Source organism: Dendrobates tinctorius, unplaced genomic scaffold (genome assembly GCF_039654945.1).
Source record: "Dendrobates tinctorius isolate UK_male_01 unplaced genomic scaffold, ASM3965494v1 ptg000007l, whole genome shotgun sequence".
NCBI lineage: Eukaryota > Metazoa > Chordata > Amphibia > Anura > Dendrobatidae > Dendrobates > Dendrobates tinctorius.
Genome location: NW_027361675.1, coordinates 55,285,549 through 55,310,017, shown reverse-complemented (window position 1 = coordinate 55,310,017; position 24,469 = coordinate 55,285,549). Strand labels below are relative to the sequence as shown.

The window sequence follows — 24,469 nt, the reverse complement described above, 5'->3', positions numbered from 1 at the left end:
TGGCATTGCTGTTTACCCACTGCTCCGCAAACTGCTTTTTTAAAAGCAATCCAATCTCCCTTATCCTCTAGTCACTTTTGTCACAGCTGTGCCATCGAGCGTGTCACATAGCGCTCAGATATCAGTGGGCCTCACACAATCTACAAGTGTCCAGTGTCCAAAAGTGTACGCAGAGATTCAAAATCTCCATTATCCTCTCGTCACTTTGGTCACAGGCAGCTGTGCCATCGAGCGTGTCACATAGCGCTCAGATATCAGTGGGCCTCACACAATCTACAAGTGTCCAGTGTCCAAAAGTGTACGCAGAGATTCAAAATCTCCATTATCCTCTCGTCACTTTGGTCACAGGCAGCTGTGCCATCGAGCGTGTCACATAGCGCTCAGATATCAGTGGGCCTCACACAATCTACAAGTGTCCAGTGTCCAAAAGTGTACGCAGAGATTCAAAATCTCCATTATCCTCTCGTCACTTTGGTCACAGGCAGCTGTGCCATCGAGCGTGTCACATAGCGCTCAGATATCAGTAGGCCTCACACAATCTACAAGTGTCCAGTGTCCAAAAGTGTACGCAGAGATTCAAAATCTCCATTATCCTCTCGTCACTTTGGTCACAGGCAGCTGTGCCATCGAGCGTGTCACATAGCGCTCAGTTATCAGTGGGCCTCACACAATCTACAAGTGTCCAATGTCCAAAAGTGTACGCAGAGATTCAAAATCTCCATTATCCTCTCGTCACTTTGGTCACAGGCAGCTGTGCCATCGAGCGTGTCACATAGCGCTCAGATATCAGTGGGCCTCACACAATCTACAAGTGTCCAGTGTCCAAAAGTGTACGCAGAGATTCAAAATCTCCATTATCCTCTCGTCACTTTGGTCACAGGCAGCTGTGCCATCGAGCGTGTCACATAGCGCTCAGATATCAGTGGGCCTCACACAATCTACAAGTGTCCAGTGTCCAAAAGTGTACGCAGAGATTCAAAATCTCCATTATCCTCTCGTCACTTTGGTCACAGGCAGCTGTGCCATCGAGCGTGTCACATAGCGCTCAGATATCAGTAGGCCTCACACAATCTACAAGTGTCCAGTGTCCAAAAGTGTACGCAGAGATTCAAAATCTCCATTATCCTCTCGTCACTTTGGTCACAGGCAGCTGTGCCATCGAGCGTGTCACATAGCGCTCAGATATCAGTGGGCCTCACACAATCTACAAGTGTCCAGTGTCCAAAAGTGTACGCAGAGATTCAAAATCTCCATTATCCTCTCGTCACTTTGGTCACAGGCAGCTGTGCCATCGAGCGTGTCACATAGCTCTCAGATATCAGTGGGCCTCACACAATCTACAAGTGTCCAGTGTCCAAAAGTGTACGCAGAGATTCAAAATCTCCATTATCCTCTCGTCACTTTGGTCACAGGCAGCTGTGCCATCGAGCGTGTCACATAGCGCTCAGATATCAGTAGGCCTCACACAATCTACAAGTGTCCAGTGTCCAAAAGTGTACGCAGAGATTCAAAATCTCCATTATCCTCTCGTCACTTTGGTCACAGGCAGCTGTGCCATCGAGCGTGTCACATAGCGCTCAGATATCAGTAGGCCTTACACAATCTACAAGTGTCCAGTGTCCAAAAGTGTACGCAGAGATTCAAAATCTCCATTATCCTCTCGTCACTTTGGTCACAGGCAGCTGTGCCATCGAGCGTGTCACATAGCGCTCAGATATCAGTAGGCCTCACACAATCTACAAGTGTCCAGTGTCCAAAAGTGTACGCAGAGATTCAAAATCTCCATTATCCTCTCGTCACTTTGGTCACAGGCAGCTGTGCCATCGAGCGTGTCACATAGCGCTCAGATATCAGTAGGCCTCACACAATCTACAAGTGTCCAGTGTCCAAAAGTGTACGCAGAGATTCAAAATCTCCATTATCCTCTCGTCACTTTGGTCACAGGCAGCTGTGCCATCGAGCGTGTCACATAGCGCTCAGATATCAGTAGGCCTTACACAATCTACAAGTGTCCAGTGTCCAAAAGTGTACGCAGAGATTCAAAATCTCCATTATCCTCTCGTCACTTTGGTCACAGGCAGCTGTGCCATCGAGCGTGTCACATAGCGCTCAGATATCAGTAGGCCTCACACAATCTACAAGTGTCCAGTGTCCAAAAGTGTACGCAGAGATTCAAAATCTCCATTATCCTCTCGTCACTTTGGTCACAGGCAGCTGTGCCATCGAGCGTGTCACATAGCGCTCAGATATCAGTAGGCCTCACACAATCTACAAGTGTCCAGTGTCCAAAAGTGTACGCAGAGATTCAAAATCTCCATTATCCTCTCGTCACTTTGGTCACAGGCAGCTGTGCCATCGAGCGTGTCACATAGCGCTCAGATATCAGTGGGCCTCACACAATCTACAAGTGTCCAGTGTCCAAAAGTGTACGCAGAGATTCAAAATCTCCATTATCCTCTCGTCACTTTGGTCACAGGAAGCTGTGCCATCGAGCGTGTCACATAGCGCTCAGATATCAGTGGGCCTCACACAATCCAAAAGTGTCCACTGTCCACAAGTGTGTGCAGAAATTCTTAATCTCCCCTGTCCTATAGACACCTTTTACCTTGTTTTACATTACTATATAGTTTGTTGGATTTTGTCTACATTTCTACCAAAAATGAGGAAGGCTGGTGGAAGAGGCCGTGGAATTGGGCGGGGGTTGGCAGCTGGTAATGATGGTGTTGGTGGTGGATCTGATGGTAGTGGCAAGAGCAAAATAGGACCGAATGCAGGAGGTGCTGACCCTGCGTCATCGTCTGGCTACATAAGGCCTCGAACGCTTAGTTTTCTAGGAGTTGGCAAACCGCTTTTAAAGGCAGAGCATCAGGAAAAAGTTTTGTCTTACATTGCTGACTCAGCCTCCAGCTCTATCGCCTCCTCTTCTTCAGTTGTAAAAAGTAAAAGCACTGAGTCGTCATTGGAGGCTCATGTTCATGAACCACACCTTTCCTTGTGTCCTTCACCCCAACCAAGATTGAAGGATGACGCAGGCCATCCTACTGATTACTCCATGGAGCTGTTTTCACATACCATGCCTGGATTATCAAGTCAAATGGTGAATTACCCAGGCCAAGATGAATCTGACATGGAGTGCACTGATGCTCAGCCGCTGATGGATGATTCTGCTGGTACATTCACTCAGAGCACTACATTGTCCTCGCAGTATACAGAGCCAGATTTTGACCCTGATGAGACTCAGGTGCCCCTTCCCGCACACTATACCACCATACACGGTGACACAGAGGAAGGTGCACATGACATAGAAGAGGAGGTGATGGATGACCCAGTTGTTGACCCAGATTGGCATCCATTGGGGGAAGAGGGTGCTGCTTCCAATAGCTCAGATGAGGAGCATCCACAGCAGACATCGACATCGCATCAGCTGTTATCTGGCAGGCCCGGAGCACTCCAAAGACAGGTTCCAAACATCAAAAGAGTTGCTGGACAGCTTGTCCAGAGGGTCAAAAGATCACAGCGTGCTAGGCCGCAAAATGTCTGCCAAAGTAGGAAGAGTGTAGTGTGGCACTTTTTTGAACAAAATCCTCATGATCAGGCCAAGGTTATCTGTAAGAAGTGCGCAAAGACCTTTAGCCGAGGGAAAAATCTGAAAAATTTGAATACCAGTTGCATGCTTAGACATTTAACCAGCATGCACTTGCAAGCGTGGACACAACACCAAACCTCAAGTGCCACATGTGCAACTGATCACAACGAAGGTAGTCAGCAACGCTACATTGTTTCCCCCACTGTAAGCCCACCGGTTAGCACAGCAGCAAATGTTGAGGTGTCGTTGCAAGGCCACAGCAGTCAGGGAATCCCACTGTTATATCAACGAAAGACTGATTCTAGGCCATCAGAAAGAAGACCAACTCCATCACCATCATCAACCCTCTCTCAGTCCGCCCTGTCCACCGCTACTTCCACCATATGCAGCTCTCAAGTCCAGCTCACCCTCCCAGACACTATGAGTAGGTCAAGAAAGTACTCAGTCTCTCATCCGCGTACACTGGGTTTGAACGCCCACATTGCCAAACTAATCTCGTTTGAGATGATGCCCTTTCGGTTGGTGGAAAGCACAGCTTTCCGCGAACTCATGGCCTATGCAGTACCACGCTATGACCTACCCAGTCGCCACTTCTTCTCTCGCAAAGCCATCCCAGCCCTCCACCATCATGTGAAAGACCGCATTGTCCATGCACTCAAGCAGTCAGTGAGCGGAAAGGTGCACCTCACAACTGATGCATGGTCCAGTCGGCATGGCCAGGGCCGTTACGTGTCCATCACTGCGCACTGGGTTAATGTGGTGGATGCAGGGTCCACAGGGGACAGCGGTGGTGGGACAGTGCTGCCTAGCCCACGGTATAGGAAACAGTTGGCTGTAGGCGTTCGACCCTCCTCCTCCTCCTCCTCCTCCAGAAGCGAAAGCTCATCCACAGAGCGCAGTCGTACGAGCACTCCATCTGTAGCTGCCACTGTTGCACATGAGGTGTCCCCCTATCGAGCAGCTAGTGGAAAGCGTCAGCAGGCTGTGTTGCAGATGATGTGTTTGGGCGACAGTCACACCGCCGAGGTGCTGGCCGAGTACTTGAAGCGACAAACTGAGTCATGGCTGGGCAGTGTACATCTTGAGGCAGGCAAGGTAGTTAGTGATAACGGCCGTAATTTTGTGGCAGCCATAGCCCTTTCAAAACTCAGCCACATACCTTGCTTGGCTCACACCTTGAACCTGGTGGTGCAGTGCTTCCTCAAAAATTATCCGGAGTTAACAGCCCTGCTTCAGAAGGTGCGAAGACTGTGCGCGCACATCCGCCGGTCGCCTGTACACTCCGTTCGTATGCAGAAGCTGCAGCGATTGCTCCACCTTCCCAACCACCGCCTCATTATCGACATTGCAACAAGGTGGAACTCCACCCTGCACATGGTGGAGCGGCTGTGCGAGCAGAGGCAGGCCATAATGCATTTGTGGGAGGATACACGGCCAGGCACTTTGAGAGCAGACATGGAGTTGACAGGCGTGCAGTGGTCGAAGCTGAAAGACCTTTGTAAAGTCCTTCAGTGTTTTGAGGAATGCACACGGCTGGTAAGCGCAGACGACGCCATCCTAAGCATGAGCATCCCACTTATGCGTCTGCTCATGCAAACTTTGACGCACCTTAAGGAGCAGGCGTCTGCAGCCAATGTTGATGAGGAGGAAGAGGAGGAGGGAATCCTTGATGACATTCAGCCATTGTCTGCTCAGGGACCTCTCCTGGACGAAGTGGAGGAAGAAGAGGAGGAGGAGGAGGAGGATGATGGGGATGATTACTTAGGGGAGGAGGATGCATCTCGTGGGGCAAGTGAAAATGTTGGCGTGGCAAGGTCTGGTACAGGGTTTGTGCGTGACTGGAGGGATGTGGATTTGCCAGAAAGTGCTCCTCCACCCAGCACTCGCAGTGCATCATTGACACCGGGAACATTGGCCCACATGTCAGATTATGCCTTGCGGATCCTAAAAAGGGACCCCCGCATTGCCAAAATGATGAACGATGACGACTACTGGTTGGCCAGCATCCTGGATCCACGCTATAAAGGCAAATTACAAAACATCATGCCACAGGAGAACCTTGACCTAATATTGGCTAATAAACAAGCAATTCTGGTAAATCGGTTGCTTGAGGCATTCCCAGCACACAGCAGCGGTGATGGTTCTCACACGAGCCGTACGGGCCGGGGGCAGCTTGGCAGAGGTGTTCGTGGTGCACACAGCAGAAGTGGCGTTGGAGACAGGGGTTTCATGACAATGTTGTGGACTGATTTTTCAAATACCGCTCACACAACTGGTAATACTGCATCGATGGAAAGTGACAGGAGACAGCAGTTGTCAACTATGGTTACAAACTACTTTTCCTCCCATATCGATGTTCTCCCACACAGGTCATTCCCCTTTGACTATTGGGCCGCTAAACTGGACACCTGGCCTGAATTGGCCCAATATGCCTTACAGGAGCTCGCTTGCCCAGCTGCAAGTGTGCTATCGGAAAGAGTCTTCAGTGCAGCTGGATCAATCCTGACAGAAAAAAGGACCCGTCTGTCAACCCAAAATGTGGATGATCTAACCTTCATTAAAATGAACCACGCATGGGTTTCCAAGGATTTTGTCCCACCTTCCCCTGATGACACATAGGGTGACAGAAAAATGGCTTGCTTTGGTCCACCTCTTCCTGGTACTTCACCTATTTCGCCTTTTGCATCAGCTGAATGTCCAACATCAACATATGCCACTTTCTAAAACTCCCTAACTGTGCTGCCTCCCCCCCCATGGCCGGGGTCACCACCTACCGCACGACACCGTGCGAGTGCCGTTGCCCTGGACAGGTGGGTAGGCCGACTCTTGGGCGCGGGCACTGGCACAGGGTCCCTCATAGTGCAATCAAGTGTCTCTGACGGCGGTGGTGCACACCCGCCGTCAGACACACCGCTGTACTATGAGGGGCCCAGTGCCAGTACTGACGCCCACGAGTGGGCCCCCCTTGCTTGGGCAGGGCCCCAGCATTTGCAATCTTTACCTCTCCCTGCTCCTCCTCTGTGTAATCTGGGCCGTCAAATCCATACTGTGCCTGACACCGTCTGAGCCTGCCTCCTGAGACATATATTTTGAATGTGTACGCTATCCATACATGTTATCCGGGGATACGGTACCCTTTCTAACCTTTGTGCAATGACGTGCAATCCATACTGGGCCTAACACCGTCTGAGCCTGCCTCATGCTGTATAGACATATATTTTGAATGTGTACGCTATCCATACATGTTATCCGGGGATACGGTACCCTTTCTAACCTTTGTGCAATGACGTGCAATCCATACTGGGCCTAACACCGTCTGAGCCTGCCTCATGCTGTATAGACATATATTTTGAATGTGTACGCTATCCATACATGTTATCCGGGGATACGGTACCCTTTCTAACCTTTGTGCAATCCATACTGTGCCTGACACCGTCTGAGCCTGCCTCCTGAGACATATATTTTGAATGTGTACGCTATCCATACATGTTATCCAGGGATACGGTACCCTTTCTAACCTTTGTGCAATGACGTGCAATCCATACTGGGCCTAACACCGTCTGAGCCTGCCTCATGCTGTATAGACATATATTTTGAATGTGTACGCTATCCATACATGTTATCCGGGGATACGGTACCCTTTCTAACCTTTGTGCAATGACGTGCAATCCATACTGGGCCTAACACCGTCTGAGCCTGCCTCATGCTGTATAGACATATATTTTGAATGTGTACGCTATCCATACATGTTATCCGGGGATACGGTACCCTTTCTAACCTTTGTGCAATGACGTGCAATCCATACTGGGCCTAACACCGTCTGAGCCTGCCTCATGCTGTATAGACATATATTTTGAATGTGTACGCTATCCATACATGTTATCCGGGGATACGGTACCCTTTCTAACCTTTGTGCAATCATGTGCAATCCATACTGTGCCTGACACCGTCTGAGCCTGCCTCCTGAGACGTATATTTTGAATGTGTACGCTATCCATACATGTTATCCAGGGATACGGTACCCTTTCTAACCTTTGTGCAATCACGTGCAATCCATACTGGGCCTGACACCGTCTGAGCCTGCCTCCTGAGACATATATTTTGAATGTGTGCGCTATCCATACATGTTATCCAGGGATACGGTACCCTTTCTAACCTTTGTGCAATCACGTGCAATCCATACTGGGCGTGAGAACGGCTGGTGAGCTGTTAAGCAAGCTACAGCACCTGTCTAGACAAGTACAGGGATTCCCTAGCGAGGAGACTTATTTGATTGTTTTCAATGTTGGAACAGCAATTTTTGGGGAGCACTATACTCTGGAGAATGATAGATGGGGCCCACCATACACTGGAACATTCCAAAGGTGGACATCAGACACTGGAGCAGCATTTACAGGGCCCATTATACACTAGAGCATTAGAAATGGGGCCCATTATGTTTGGAGCATTATTTGGGCCCATAAGACAGTGGAGCTTCATCCATGGGGACCAACATATACTGTAGCATTATGTGGAGCTCATCATATACTGTTTCAAACATTATATGGGACCAATGATTCTGTATGGAGAAATAGATGGGCCTCGTCATGAGATGTAAAAAGTGAGGTATTTTTCATTGTACTATACCGCTATTTCTCTGCCGTATCGGAGCATGATGAGTTGTGGTATGTGTTAAAGGGGCGCTCTTTCGCCCAGGGCACATGAAAACCTGGAGCCAGCCCTCCCCCCCACAGTTTGTAGCCAAATAACCCCCATTTTTCAGTGCGTAACTTGTATTATGAAGTTAATTAAGGTTGACAAGCTTAAGAAAGAAGAATTGATGCTTTTGGCATTCAAATGGGCACTGTAGGTGTGTTTCCTGTCCTCCTCTCACTGCCGACTTTTATTCCCCATTGACTTACATTGGGTTTCGTGTTTCGGGACGACCCCGACTTTTCCCTATAATCGGACGATCTTGCTCGACCCGACTTTTGGAAAAGTCGGGTTTCACGAAACGAAACGCGACCCTAAAAAAACAAAAGTCGCTCAACTCTAATAATAACATTTCGACCTTTCCTGGGTCTTGTTCACCACGTCGCTTTGTGCAGGGTGGAGAGGAAGTGCTCCCGCACCTATATCAGGCTCATCTTGTTTGTGATGAGCCAGACATGGGCGCGGGAAGTGTTGAATTACAGATACCCTTATAACAAAACTAATATACCTTACATAGCCTATTATATGTGTTGCTCACCTTGGTAAGATGTAGTTCCTCTCCTAAAAAACTTCTCACACCCAATATCTGATGGCCATCTTCCTGAGAGTCCATTTGATATACAAGATCTTGTACATGCTTAAATATCTTCACAATATAGCCACTTATAACATCCAGATCATATCCTGTTATAAACAGTGACAAATTATTCTCACCAGAAATATATGTGCACAGCAGCTCAGTAGTTTTTTGTATACACTATATGGAGAAAAAAAAATATTGGGACACACTTCACGTCTTAATCATTTAATTTAGTTTTTCATTATGCAACAGTGCCACATGAGTAGAAATCATGCTTCCTGCCATGTTCTGCCTGTAGAAACATTTCTGAAAGACTGGGTCAAGAAGATCAATGAATTCAAGCATGGCACTCTAATCGAGACCTATAGATGGACTCAATAGAAGGCTCTCCCAAAGCAAATATTAATCCTACATACAAAAAAGGAGTGTTATAGCCAAATTGAGCAAAAATAATAGCTTTAATACACATAACATGATATAAATAAAATGAGCTGTAAAAACAGAGGACTCCACGCAACAGACACCTTCATAGCATATGTGTCACCCACTGTGCTTGTAATGTAGAACACAGTGTTTTGGATGCAGGGAAAATATCGTCCATCAAAAACTCTGCTATTCTTGATGTTGGGCATGTAGCCTAATACCAAAACTCCTGCCTTCTCAGAGATCCATTTACAGTTAGTAATGGAGAGACATCCTGTAGATTTGTATTCTACATGAGTGTTGACACAAAACTGCTACATGGAGCAAACCCTCGTTATTCTATTTCGCGATGTCACAGAATGTGACAAAATGACTTTTGAGGAGAGTGAAAGACAAAGTAATACTAGCCAAAAAGTTTCATGACTGGCTATAATGTGTGGAGCTGTCCCAACTATTTTTTTATTGACAGTGTAAATATGTCAAAAACTTAGGTAAACTCTTGCACCCCTCCAATCATCCATGTTCTGAGCAATAACTGCCGACTCTCATCCAGCCTCTGAATGAATGTTTTGTCTTCAGGAGATACAGGTGCTTCTCACAAAATTAGAATATCATCAAACATTTAATTTATTTCAGTTCTTCAATACAAAAAGTGGAACTCATATATCATATAGAGTCATTACAAACAGAGTGATCTATTTCAAGTGTTTATTTCTGTTAATATGGATGACTATGGCCAACAGCCAGTGAAAACCCAAAAGTCATTATCTCAATAAATTAGAATAATTAACAAAAAAACACCTGTAAAGGCTGTTCAAGTAGGCTCTACAATCATGGGGAAGACTGCTGACTTGACAGATGCCCAGAAGGCAGTCATTGGCACCCTCCACAAAAGGTCATTGGAGGGTAAGCCACAAAAGGTCATTGCTAAAGAAGCTGTCTGTTCACAGAGTGCTGTATCCAAGCATATTAATGGAAAGTTGACTGGAAGGAAAAAGGTAGAAAAAGGTTCACAAGCATTTAAAAAAGAAGGATGAGTACATGGAGATATTTTCCCTGCTGCCATTAGAGAAATTTAATTTTGATAAGGGAAAAAGGACTATAGCAAAAAAGAAGAGGAATAAAAACGGAGATGGCAGTTCATACCAAACGCTTTTATAAATTGGCTTCAGGGGTTTGTGATTTTAGCAAGCGTGATCTCTAAAAAGGCTCCAGAGAACTGTTAGCCCTGTTTTGCTATATGGATGCTATAGGGGAGGCACAGAGGACATATGGGGGACAAGCCTGGTTTCGTTACAACAAATAATTTCGGCAAAGGAATGCAGTACGCCCTATTATTAGATGGGACCAAAAGATTATTGGACTATGGTTAAAGGTTATGGAGCCTTATCGATATGGTTAGTCCTTTCTTGGGGGCACAAGTGGTAGGAACCAACACGGATCGGGGGGAGGCAGTGGTCAGGGTTCACAGGGAGAGAAAGAGAAAACTGGAGCATGTTGGCAATTTAATGAGGGGCTATGTAAATATAGGTCCAGTTGTAAATTTAGCCATGTCTGCTCACATTGCAATGGGTCATCCCACGAGGAAGTCAGATGTTTTAAAAAAGAGAAGAGAAAAGATGGTACCATTAATTAAAAAGGAGGAGACGCTGGTGAATCTTCCCACAATGGCCCCCTTTCTAAATAGATTCCTGGACAGAGTAAGGGCTGATTGCATTTACAAGGTTTTATGGAATGTTTTAAAATTCCCCCTCCAAACCATCAAGTTCCGTTTTCGTTAAAAAACTTAAAGTTGGTGCTTTTGCGTCCATGGGTTGTTTCGGAAAAAATAGGAAAAGAGGCAAAGCTCGGGTGAATGGCGGGCCTTTTTCAAAATACCCAAGTTGAGGATTTCACTGTATCACCAATGGGAGTGGTACTAAAAAAGGAGCCGAATAAATTTTCGCCTTATCCATAACCTTTCGTACCCAAATGGATTGTCGGTTAACAATGGAATTGATCCCGATTTGTGTTCCGTGGCTTACACATCATTTGATGAGGCTGTCAGATGGGTGTGACGTTATGACGTTATGGGAATGGTACGTTATTAGTTAAAATGGACAGTGAATCGTCGTTTAGACTGCTTCCAGTTCATCCAGAGAACATATGTGTAACAACCTTGCTGGCGTCACTGCATGGCCTCCCATCCCCCGCACACCAACTTACTTTCTGCTTCAAGCCATGCTGTGAAATCTGTCTGTTGCCAGCCCTGAGCTCCATGTGCTATGCCTCTTGTTTTCCTGCTTGCTCTCCATGTTTCCTGACTGTGTGTATAGGGGGGCGGCCTGAACTCTCTGGTTCTTATGCAGTTCTTATGCAGTCTGGGTGCACCTGGGTAATCTGTCCCTGACCAATCACCTGGAGCCCTTGACTATTTAGTTTCACCACTCCCACTGAAACATTGCCTGTGCAATGTCTAAACTCAGTTAGCTCCTTGCTGCTGAGCCAGCCAGGCCCTGTTCTGTATCTTGCCTTCTCTGAAGGCTCTTACTGTGTACTCTTTTATCTTGGTACCTTGCCTAGCATTTCTCTGTCCGCCTGCCAGGAGGCTGAATATCCTGGCCCTTGAGTCTTGTTCCCAATTCCTTGTCTGTACTCTGTCCGCCTGCCAGGAGGCAGAATTCCCTGGTCCTTGTGTCTTTGTCCCTGTGTCTCTGTCTGAACTCAGTCTTACCTCTGTCCGACTGTCAGTCTACTTGTTTGTGGTTTATTCTCTGCCGTGTCTTTCCTTGTGTCCTTGCAGCTTTATCTGTGCATCCGCTCTCCTGCGGCTCTGCCTGCTCCGCTCTCCTGCAGCTCTGCCTGCTCCGCTCTCCTGCAGCTCTGCCTGCTCCGCTCTCCTGCAGCTCTGCCTGCTCCGCACTCCTGCGGCTCTGCCTGCTCCGCACTCCTGCAGCTCTGCCTGTTCCGCACTCCTGCAGCTCTGCCTACCTGCACTTCCTGTGTGAACAGGTCCAAACCTGTTCCTTCATATTCCACTCCCTCCTGCCTATATCCATACCTGCACCTCCTGTGTGAACAGGTCCAGATCCTGTTCCAGCATACACCACTCCCTCCTGCCTACACCTGCTGTGTGAACAGGTCCCTACCTGCTCCTTCTCATACCACGCCAATCTGTCCTGTGTCTCCAAGCCGTGCCCGCCTGTCCTGTGTCTCCAAGCCGTGCCCGCCTGTCCTGTGTCTCCAAGCCGTGCCCGCCTGTCCTGTGTCTCCAAGCCGTGCCCGCCTGTCCTGTGTCTCCAAGCCGTGCCTGCCTGTCCTGTGTCTCCAAGCCGTGCCCGCCTGTCCTGTGTCTCCAAGCCGTGCCCGCCTGTCCTGTGTCTCCAAGCCGTGCCCGCCTGTCCTGTGTCTCCAAGCCGTGCCTGTCGTGTCTACCTGCCTGCCTGTCTAGCCTGCTTGTCACTCGCACCTGTCCAGGTGTCCTGTTCCCGAGTGGGATCAGCAGCCACAGCCAGACACCACCCTGGAGTGGCACCCGGCAGCTACCTGCCGCACAAGCCTGACCTCACCATCAGAGGCTCCAGTGAAGACCAAGGTAGCTGCCGTAGTTACGCCCCTTCCAGGGTAGTCTGGTCTGTGGCACAGTGGGGCCACAACCCCCCGGCTCGCGCCATTCAGCCAAGGAGCGAGCGTGACAATATGTTTATTGGGTTGTTATTGGGAAGGGTGTTTTTATCACAATATGTGTGACGTCCGTCTGCGAGTCTGGGCTGCAGTAAGACAGCACCCTGAGCAACCCCGATACAGGGATCTGGATTTACAAGGCAATGAGAAAAAACTTTGTCCAGCTCCACGATGTAGTGAAAAATATTCTTTATTCACTCAATAGAAATGAGGTTTAAAAGCCAGCATGAGTTACAAGGCATGCGATCGATCTACGCGTTTCGAGTGGCTAGGCATGATTAAGAGTGGCTAGGCATGATTAAGAGTGCCTAGCCACTCGAAACGCGTAGATCGATCGCATGCCTTGTAACTCATGCTGGCTTTTAAACCTCATTTCTATTGAGTGAATAAAGAATATTTTTCACTACATCGTGGAGCTGGACAAAGTTTTTTCTCATTGCCTTGGATTGTGCGCTTTGACACAGCGGTCTCGTGCTCCGATGTTGGAATGCTATGTCTGGTGAGCTGCATTTGTATCCTGATCTGGATTTACAGCAGAGCCCAGGAGGTAGCTTTCTGAATAAGAGCAGCGGACCAGAGCAGGATGGTCGCCAGAAAGGGGTTAAAAAATGGGACCAAAAGTGTAGTCAGGAATCCAAGTCTAAACCAGGCGGGCAGCAGAGGTACAAAAAAGGCAGACCGTAGCAGAGTGAAATCCAGGCCAAGGTCAGAGTCATAAACCGGAAGGGAGGCAGAGGTACAAAATCGTTAGGCAGTCGCAGCATTAAAAACCAGGCCAAGGTCTGAGTCGTAAACCAGGAGGGCGGCAGAGGTACAAAATCGTTAGGCAGGAGCAGAGTCATAAATCCAGGCAAAGGTCAGAATCAAAGATAGCAAATAAACTAGCGCACTGGGGAAACCAAGACTATAGGTATTTGAGGGATCAGATCATCCCTCAAAGGTTCACGGTCTGATGATGTCATTAGGACCACCCCCCAGGACGAGGCCAGATGGTGATGCACCAACCCCTTCATGATCAACAGAGGAGCGCAGCCTGCGGCTGCCAGATGCCTGCGGAGGAGCTTCCTCCGTTAGCAGTACCCACGGGCGGACCACGGTGCCTCCCAGTGGCTGAGGCAGGAACAGCCGTCCCCGAGTTTGAACGTGACATGACAGTCCGGCGCCTCCCAGAGGCCAAGACCGGAATAGCAGAGCTTGGGTCTGACAGCGACGTGCCAGTCTGGTGCCTCCAAGTGGCCGAAGCAGGAACAGCAGTCCCTGTATCAGATGGCGATGTGACAATATGTGTTTGCGGATGGACTGTGCAATTTCATGTTCACTGTTTGAAGTGTTGAATTAATTTCTGGAATGGATGGTGAGAAATGTTTCCAACATTCAGTCCGTCATTCATTATTTGGATGACTTTTTGTCTATTGGTCCGTCTGAGTCATTAGTTTGTAAGAATTTATTGGAAACCAAGTGTTGGATGGCAAAGTGTTTTGGGGTCCCTTTAGCTAGGGAAAAAAACAGAGACATACTAGACAGTTGAGCTTTTTGGGCATTTTGATAGACTCAGTGGCTATGGAGTGTAGGTTTCCTAAAGACAAGTTGATGTCGTCGATACAGGGAGTAGACAGGGGGCAGCGTTTGCATAAACTGACATTTGAGAAAGTTGCAGTTAGAGATGAGCGACTTTGCCTTTTTTCGAGTCGAGTTGGGTTTCATGAAACCAGACTTTCTCAAAAGTCGGGCCGAACGAAATCAGACGATTATCGTGAAAAGTCGAAGGCCGACTGAAACACGAAACCCAATGCAAGTCAATGGGAAGAAAAGTCGGCAGTGAGTGGAGGACAGGAAACACACCTACAGTGCTCATATTAGTGCCAAAAACATAAATTCTTATTACTTAAGCTTGTCAACCTTAATTTACTTTATAATAATAGTTAGGCATTGAAAACTGGGGGTTATTTGGCTAAAGTTGTGGGGGGGAGGGCTGGCTCCAGATTTTTGTGGGCCCAGGGCCAAAGGGTGTGAATGGGCTCTTTTAACACATGCCACAATTCATGATCCTCTGATACGGCAGAGAAATGGCGGTATAGTACAATGAAAACACTTCACTTCTTACATCTCATGACTGATATCCATTTTAAATTCTCCAATAGTTCCAAAAACGGACAGTATATTACTCCATACAGTATTATGGCCACCGCATAGTGCGCTATACAGAGTAATGAGGCCTATATATTTCTCCATACAGAATCATTGGTCCCATATAATGTTTGAAACAGTATATGATGAGCTCCACATAATGCTACAGTATATATTGGTCCCCATGGATGAAGCTCCACTGTGTTATGGGCCCAAATAATGCTCCATATATAATGGGCCCCATTTCTAATGCTCCAGTGCATAATGGGCCCTGTAAATGCTGCTCCAGTGTCTGATGTCCACCTTTGGAATGCTCCAGTGTATCCACCATACACCTCATACAGTGGGGAAAAAAAGTATTTAGTCAGTCAGCAATAGTGCAAGTTCCACCACTTAAAAAGATGAGAGGCGTCTGTAATTTACATCATAGGTAGACCTCAACTATGGGAGACAAACTGAGAAAAAAAAATCCAGAAAATCACATTGTCTGTTTTTTTTCATTTTATTTGCATATTATGGTGGAAAATAAGTATTTGGTCAGAAACAAGCAATCAAGATTTCTGGCTCTCACAGACCTGTAACTTCTTCTTTAAGAGTCTCCTCTTTCCTCCACTCATTACCTGTAGTAATGGCACCTGTTTAAACTTGTTATCAGTATAAAAAGACACCTGTGCACACCCTCAAACAGTCTGACTCCAAACTCCACTATGGTGAAGACCAAAGAGCTGTCAAAGGACACCAGAAACAAAATTGTAGCCCTGCAACAGGCTGGGAAGACTGAATCTGCAATAGCCAACCAGCTTGGAGTGAAGAAATCAACTGTGGGAGCAATAATTAGAAAATGGAAGACATACAAGACCAGTGATAATCTCCCTCGATCTGGTGCTCCACGCAAAATCCCACCCCGTGGGGTCAGAATGATCACAAGAACGGTGAGCAAAAATCCCAGAACCACGCGGGGGGACCTAGTGAATGAACTGCAGAGAGCTGGGACCAATGTAACAAGGCCTACCATAAGTAACACACTACGCCACCATGGACTCAGATCCTGCAGTGCCAGACGTGTCCCACTGCTTAAGCCTGTACATGTCCAGGCCCGTCTGAAGTTTGGTAGAGAGCATTTGGATGATCCAGAAGAGTTTTGGGAGAATGTCCTATGGTCTGATGAAACCAAACTGGAACTGTTTGGTAGAAACACAACTTGTCGTGTTTGGAGAAAAAAGAATACTGAGTTGCATCCATCAAACACCATACCTACTGTAAAGCATGGTGGTGGAAACATCATGCTTTGGGGCTGTTTCTCTGCAAAGGGGCCAGGACGACTGATCCGGGTACATGAAAGAATGAATGGGGCCATGTATCGTGAGATTTTGAGTGCAAACCTCCTTCCATCAGCAAGGGCATTGAAGATGAAACGTGGCTGGGTCTTTCAACATGACAATGATCCAAAGCACACCGCCAGGGCAATGAAGGAGTGGCTTCGTAAGAAGCATTTCAAGGTCCTGGAGTGGCCTAGCCAGTCTCCAGATCTCAACCCTATAGAAAACCTTTGGAGGGAGTTGAAAGTCCGTGTTCCCAAGCGAAAAGCCAAAAATATCACTGCTCTAGAAGAGATCTGCATGGAGGAATGGGCCAACATACCAACAACAGTGTGTGGCAACCTTGTGAAGACTTACAGAAAACGTTTGACCTCTGTCATTGCCAACAAAGGATATATCACAAAGTATTGAGATGAAATTTTGTTTCTGACCAAATACTTATTTTCCACCATAATATGCAAATAAAATGAAAAAAAAAACAGACAATGTGATTTTCTGGATTTTTTTTTCTCAGTTTGTCTCCCATAGTTGAGGTCTACCTATGATGTAAATTACAGATGCCTCTCATCTTTTTAAGTGGTGGAACTTGCACTATTGCTGACTGACTAAATACTTTTTTTCCCCACTGTATATCATTCTCCAGAGTATAGTGCTCCCCAAAAATAGCTGTCCCAACATTGAAAACAATTAAATAAGTCTCCTTGCTAGGGAATCCCTGTACTAGTCTGGACTCCTCGTCGTCCCCATTTTCCATCTCACTGCACTTGGACTGTTTAGTCAGAGGGCGTACAGATGTGATGTCATTGTGCTCTCTGACCAGAATGTCACTGTCAGGAAACGCGGAAGACGTCACGGCGGTGGAGCAGGGAGAGGTAAGTATTTCAACTTTGCAAGTGCTGTGATCCTGAGCAAGCAGGGGGGCCCACTCGTTGGCGACGGCACTGGCACAGGGCCCCTCATAGTACGCTGGTGTGTCTGACGGTGGGTGTGCACCCCCTCCGTCAGAGACACTTGATTGTACTATGAGGGACCTTGTGCCAGTGCCGTTGCCAAACAGTGTGCCCACCCACCTGTCCAGGGCAACGACACTCGCACGGGTGCGTGCGCCAGGTGGTGACCCCGGCCCTGTGGGGGGAGGCAGCCCAGTTAGGGAGGTGGAAAAATTGGCATATGTTGATGCTGGACATTCAGCAGCTGCAAATGGAGTAACTGGAGAAGTCCGCGGAAGAGGAGGACAAAAGCAAGCCATTTTCCTGGCAACCTACGTGTCAGCAGGGGAGGGTGGGACAAAATCCTTTGAAACCCATGCATGGTTCATTTTAATGAAGGTTAGATCATCAACATTTTGGGTCAACAGATGGGTCCTTTTTTCTGTCAGGATTGATCCAGCAGCACTGAAGACTCGTTCATGTAACGGCGGCGGTCGTGCCTCACCTCCCTGGTCTCCCAACGGCTGCTGGCCCGCACATGCGCACTAGGTCGCGGGCGCGCGGCCGTCGGGTTGTTTAACCCTGCGGTGGGCGGCGACCGATTAGCGGTCAGCCAATCGCCCGCCAGCAGGGGATATATCAGGCGTCTCCCATAAGGGGAGGACGCCTGATTATTGTGTGCCTACCTGCTCTAATTTGGCCGCCTATAGCTTGCCTATAGGTCTTCCTTGTCTCATGCACTTCCTAGTCTCAGTCCTGCCTTCCTGCCCGTCCTCTGCCTACATTCCCTGGTACCCTGTCGCTGTTCCGTCCACCCGTGTCTGCTCAGTTCCCTGTCCTGTACTCCTGCCACTGTCTGTCTGTCGTCCGTGCCTTCTCCTCTCTCCTCCTGCACGGAGTTCCGTCCCTTTGTCTGTCTCTGAAGCCTGTAGTCTTTCCAGTCCTTCGAGCCGCCCCTCTAGGTTCCAGCTGTCGTGGTGTCTGACCCCCCGTGGACCTGCCCCTAACGGTCCCTGTATAGGGGTCGGCTTCACCTGGTGCGCTCGTCCCGGGGGCCTCAGTTCCGCGACCCAGAGGGTCCACTCTCGGACGCAGTCCATACCCTGAAGCGTCACAGTATAATCAGGCCATGGACCCTGCTGGAGCCGCGGCCGCTACGCAAAAAGAATTACTTTTCTTACGGGAGAACCAAACCCGCATTATGTCCTTTATGAAGTCCATGGACACCCGGCTTTCCGCCCTTCAAACTGCCGATCCTGGGCATGCTCCCATATTAGCAGGTCTCCAGCAGGAGCTAGCACAGCAGCGCGACGCCCAGTCCTACATCTTAAACTACATGGCATCCGTCGATGACCGCCTACTGTCCTTACAGTCCTCGGCGACTGCCTCGGTCCAACCCCGGGAACCAGCATCTCATCCCCCACCTCGCCTGGGAAAACCCCCCCAGGTATAGCGGGGATCCTAAGCTATGCCGGGGCTTCCTGAACCAGTGCAGACTGCACTTTGAGCTGTTGCCCCAGCAATACCCCTCTGACCGTGCCAAGGTGCGTTTATCGTGTCCCACCTTGAGGGAGAGGCTTTGGCCTGGGTGAATCCGTTGTGGGAGAGGGATGATCCTGTGGTCTCTAGTATCCAAAATTTTCTTGACACATTCCGCAAGGTGTTTGACGAGCCTGGGCGGTTGGCTTCTACTACTGAGGCTCTGTTTAACCTACGTCAGGGTTCGCTCACCGTGGGACAGTATGCCATCCGCTTCCGGACATTGTCTTCGGAACGTGGAATAATGAGACCCTGGTGGGAGCCTTCTGGAAGGGCCTTTCTGGCAAAATAAAGGATGAGCTTGCTGGTCGGGATACCCCCACCACTCTAGAGGACCTCATATCCCTGGCTACTCGTATTGATCTCCGGTTCCTAGAACGCTCTCGCGAAGCAGCCAGGGAGAAGAGACCCTTCAGGCTCTATCAAGCCCCCATTCCGCGTTCCTCAGCACCCTCTACCAGTTTCGCCCCTGAGGCCATGCAGGTTGACCGTCTAAGATTGTTTGAGCAACGGCGCAGGGAGAGGATGACGGAGGGTCTTTGTCTGTATTGTGGCGGAGCAAATCATTTTCTACGGACCTGTCCTGTGAGACCGGGAAACGCCTCCACCTAGGCCAGGTAAGAGAGGCCTCCCTAGGTGACCCTAATTCCTCTCTGCCCCTTACCATTTCTGCTTTGATTATGCTAGGTCGGGAGCGTAGATCTGTGGAGGCGTATGTGGACTCGGGTGCGGCCGGTAATTTCATTCGGCTAGAGGTGGTGGACAAGTTCCAGATTCCGGTGGTTACCTTGGAAAATCCACATGCGATTTCCTCTGTGGATGGCAGACCACTTCCGGAACTTATCACCATGGTTACTGCCGAAGTGGAATTCCAAGTGGGAGCTCTTCATCAGGAGAAGATAGCTTTCTATGTCCTCCCCAACTTGTCTCACGCCTTTCTCCTTGGCTTACCCTGGCTCAGGTTGCATGAACCGGTTCTGGACTGGCGCTCTGGGGAGATTCTACGCTGGGGCCATACTTGCCAGGAAAGCTGTCTGTTGTCAGTGGTCCGTCCTCACCCGCCTCTGGAGCCAGTCGACCTTTCAGGACTCCCGGCTCCGTATCACACGTACTCCGACGTCTTCAGTAAGAAGGAAGCAGATTCTTTGCCGCCACACCGGTTTTTTGACTTTCCCATCGAGTTGATTCCAGGAGCCAGCTCCCCTAGGGGGGAGAACCTACCCCCTTTCTCCAGCAGAAACCTCGGCCATGACAGAGTACATTCAGGAAAATTTGGCCAAGGGTTTCATCCGAAAATCTTCTTCTCCTGCTGGCGCGGGCTTTTTCTTTGTCCGGAAAACGGACGGATCCCTCAGGCCATGCATTGATTATTGAGGACTGAACAATATCACTGTTAAAAATCGGTATCTTCTTCCGTTGATCCCAGAGCTCTTCGACCGGCTGAGGGGGGCCCGGCTCTTTACCAAACTGGATCTGCGAGGAGCCTATAATTTGATCCGAATCCGCGCTGGGGACGAGTGGAAAACGGCTTTCAATACTCGCGATAGCCATTATGAATATTTGGTCATGTCGTTTGGACTCTGCAATGCCCCGGCAGTCTTCCAGGAATTCGTCAACGAGGTTTTTCGGGATTTACTGTACTCCTGTGTTGTGGTGTACCTAGATGATATTCTCATCTTCTCACCCAATCTGTCCTCGCATCGAAGAAGTGTTCGCCTGGTCTTGCAACATCTTCGGGAGAATCATCTCTATGCGAAATTGGAGAAATGCTTGTTTGAGCAAGCCTCATTGCCTTTCCTGGGCTACATTATCATGGATTCCGGCCTGGAGATGGATCCCGAGAAGCTCTCTGCCATCCTCAAATGGCCTCGTCCTGTCGGTGTGAAAGCCATTCAGCGCTTCCTGGGATTCGCAAATTAATACAGACAGTTTATTCCCCACTTTTCCTCCATGACCAAGCCCATCACAGCCCTGACCCATAAAGGAACTAAATCGAACTCCTGGCCTCCTGAGGCAGAAGATGCCTTCCTTGCTTTGAAATGCTCCTTTGCGTCTGCACCAGTCTTGCATCGCCCTGTAGCCAGCAGGCCCTTCATCCTAGAGGTGGATGCCTCCTCCACCGGGGCTGGGGCTGTACTTTCCCAGCGGGCATCTTCCGGACGTCTGGTTCCTTGTGGTTTTTTTCCAAATCCTTTTCCTCTGCCGAGTGTAATTACTCAATCGGAGATCGGGAGTGGCTCGCCATAAAGATGGTGCTGGAGGAATGGCGATATCTGCTCGAGGGGGCGGTTCATCCCTTTATTAATTTTCACTGACCACAAAAACTTAGCCTATCTTCAGTCCGCTCAAAGACTCAACGCCAGGCAAGCTAGATGGTCGCTGTACTTTTCCCGCTTCGATTTCCAGCTCCATTTTCGACCCGGGAATAGGAACACCAAGGCGGATGCCCTCTCTAGGTCTCAGCAATCACCAGAATTGGAGGAGGATCCATCATATGTCATTGAGCCTACGAAAATCATCACCGTTGCCCCCTTAAGCCTCTCTACCCTTCTTCCCGGCAAAATCTTCGTTCCACAGAGCAGAAGACTGGAGGTGCTACGTTTGGGGCATTCATCTAAGATTGGAGGACACGTCGGGATCAAAACACCCGCTTGCTTCACTCCCGCTACTATTGGTGGCCCTCTCTTCGACAGGACGTGAAAGATTTTGTAGCATCCTGTACTACTTGTGTGCAGAACAAGGTGCCTAGGAATCTGCCTGCTGGTCTTCTTCACCCGCTACCTGTTCCAGAGGCGCTTTGGCGGCAAATTGCCATGGATTTCGTGACAGATCTGCCTTCCTCTGCTGGCTGTACTACTATCCTTGTGGTAGTAGATCGCTTCTCCAAGATGGCCCATTTCATCCCATTACCCGGCTTGCCTTCGGCTCCTAAGTTGGCCGAGATCTTCGTCCATCAGATCTTCAAGCTGCATGGACTCCCTCAATGGATCGTATCCGATCGAGGTGTGCAGTTTACCTCTCGTTTCTGGAGGGCCCTCTGTCGGCTCAAGGGGACATCTTTGGATTTCTCCTCCGCCTACCACCCTCAGACCAACGGGCAAGTGGAACGAGTCAATCAAGTTCTGACGTCCTTCTTGCGTCACTTTTCCAACGCCCACCAGGACAACTGGGTCTCACTTCTTCCCTGGGCAGAATTTGCTCACAATAATCATCCTAATGAGTCCACCTCTAAGTCACCGTTTTTTGTGGTTACAGGTCTGAACTCTGACGTCCCACTGCCCATTTCCACGTCTTCGGGGGGTCCTGCGGCAGATGCTCTCGCCGCTGACTTTTTACAAGTCTGGAAAGAGACCAGGGAGGCTCTCGTGAACTCCAGTGCCCGGATGAAGAAACATGCAGACAAAAGACGGAGAGACTTTCCATCTTACCATCCAGGTGACAAAGTCTGGCTTTCAACCAAACACATCCGTCTGAAAGTCCCCTCATACAAGCTGAGCCCTCGGTACATCGGGCCGTTTGAAGTACTTGGACGCATTAACGATGCTGCATACAAATTGAGATTGCCGGCTTCACTCCGGGTTCCTAACGCCTTCCATGTCTCGCTCCTTAAACCTGTCATTCTCGATCGGTTCCGCCCTGCTCCTATCTGTTCTCCTCAGCCCATAGGGGGCGATGACATCTTTGAAATTAAAGACATTCTGGCCATGAAAAAAGTCAGCGGAAGAACCTTCTTCCTTATCGATTGGAAGGGATTTGGTCCCGAGGAGAGGTCCTGGGAACCTCGGGAGAATGTAAATGCTCCACAAATTCTGAAAAAGTTTTTAGCCAATCTCAGAAGGGGGAGATGTAAGGAGGGGGTACTGTAACGGCGGCGGTCGTGCCCGCCGTCGTTCCCCCAGCACCGGGTCCCCCCGCGGCTGCTACTTACCCGGTCCGTCGCGTGCCGCCGCTTCCTCCTCTCTTCAGCTCACGCGTGCCTCCCCTCTCCTCCTGCTCACGCACGCCTCACCTCCCTGGTCTCCCGACGGCTGCTGGCCCGCACATGCGCACTAGGTCGCGGGCGCGCGGCCGTCGGGTTGTTTAACCCTGCGGTGGGCGGCGACCGATTAGCGGTCAGCCAATCGCCCGCCAGCAGGGGATATATCAGGCGTCTCCCATAAGGGGAGGATGCCTGATTATTGTGTGCCTACCTGCTCTAATTTGGCCGCCTATAGCTTGCCTATAGGTCTTCCTTGTCTCGTGCACTTCCTAGTCTCAGTCTTGCCGTCCCAGCCTTTGTTGTTGTCCTGCCTTCCTGCCCGTCCTCTGTCTTGTCTGTCCGGGTGCCTCTGCCTACGTTCCCTGGTACCCCGTCGCTGTTCCGTCCTCCCGTGTCTGCTCAGTTCCCTGTCCTGTAATCCTGCCACTGTCTGTCTGTCGTCCGTGCCTTCTCCTCTCTCCTCCTGCACGGAGTTCCTTCCCTTTGTCAGTCTCTGAAGCCTGTAGTCTTTCCAGTCCTTCGAGCCACCCCTCTAGATTCCAGCTGTCGCGGTGTCTGACCCCCGTGGACCTGCCCCTAATGGTCCCTGTATAGGGGTCGGCTTCACCTAGTGCGCTCGTCCCGGGGGCCTCAGTTCCGCGACCCAGAGGGTCCACTCTCGGACGCAGTCCATACCCTGAAGCGTCACAGTTCAGATAACACACTAGAAGCAGGGCAAGCGAGCTCCTGTAAGGCATATTGTGCCAATTCAGGCCAGGTGTCAAGTTTACTGGCCCAATAGTCAAAGGGGAATGACCGGTGAGGGAGAAAATTGATATGGGAGGAGAAGTAGTTTGTTATCATAGTTGACAACTGCTGTCTCCTGTCACTTTCGATCGATGCAGTATTACCAGTCGTGTGAGCGGTACTGGAAAAATCAGTCCACAACATGGTCATGAAACCCCTGTGTCCAACGTCACTTCGGCTGTGTGCACCACGAACACCTCTTTCATGTTGCCCCCTACGGCTTGTTGGAAGAACATCACTGCCGCTGTGTGCTGGGAAGGCCTCAAACAAACGGTTTACCAGAGTTGCTTGTTTGTTACCCAATATTAGCTCTAGGTTCTCCTGTGGCATGATGTTTTGGAATTTGCCGATATAGCGTGGATCCAGGATGCTGGCCAACCAGTAGTCATCATCGTTGATCATTTTGGCAATGCGGGGGATGCACTGCGAGTGCTGGGCGGAGGAGCATTTTCTGGCAAATCCACATCCCTCCAGTCACGCACAAACCCTGTACCTGACCTTGCCACGGCAATATTTTTTCTTGCCCCCTGAGAAGCATCCTCCTCCCCAAAATAATCATCCCCATCATCCTCCTCCTCTTCTTCCTCCACCTTATCCACGAGACTTCCCTGAGCAGACAATGGCTGACTGTCATCAAGGCTTCCCTCCTCCTCTTCCTCCTCGGCTGCAGACGCCTGCTCCTTACTGTGCGTCGAAGTTTGCAAGAGCAGATGCATAAGTGGGATGCTTATGTTTGTGATGGCGTCATCTGCGCTTACCAGCCGTGTGCATTCCTCAAAACACTGAAGGACTTTACAGAGATCTTTCAGCTTCGACCACTGCACACCAGACATCTCCATGTCTGCC

General features: G+C 49.3%; 1 protein-coding gene across 1 annotated transcript in view; it reads right to left on the bottom strand.

The window, feature by feature from the left end:
- The window catches only part of LOC141086031 (uncharacterized), a 971,752-nt gene that overhangs the window by 758,980 nt on the left and 188,303 nt on the right, over window positions 1-24,469 (bottom strand). Inside the window, exon 34 of the mRNA XM_073571764.1 lies at window positions 8,817-8,962. Within this exon, the coding sequence (XP_073427865.1) occupies window positions 8,817-8,962 (146 nt within the window). The remainder of the gene's footprint in view (window positions 1-8,816; window positions 8,963-24,469) is intronic.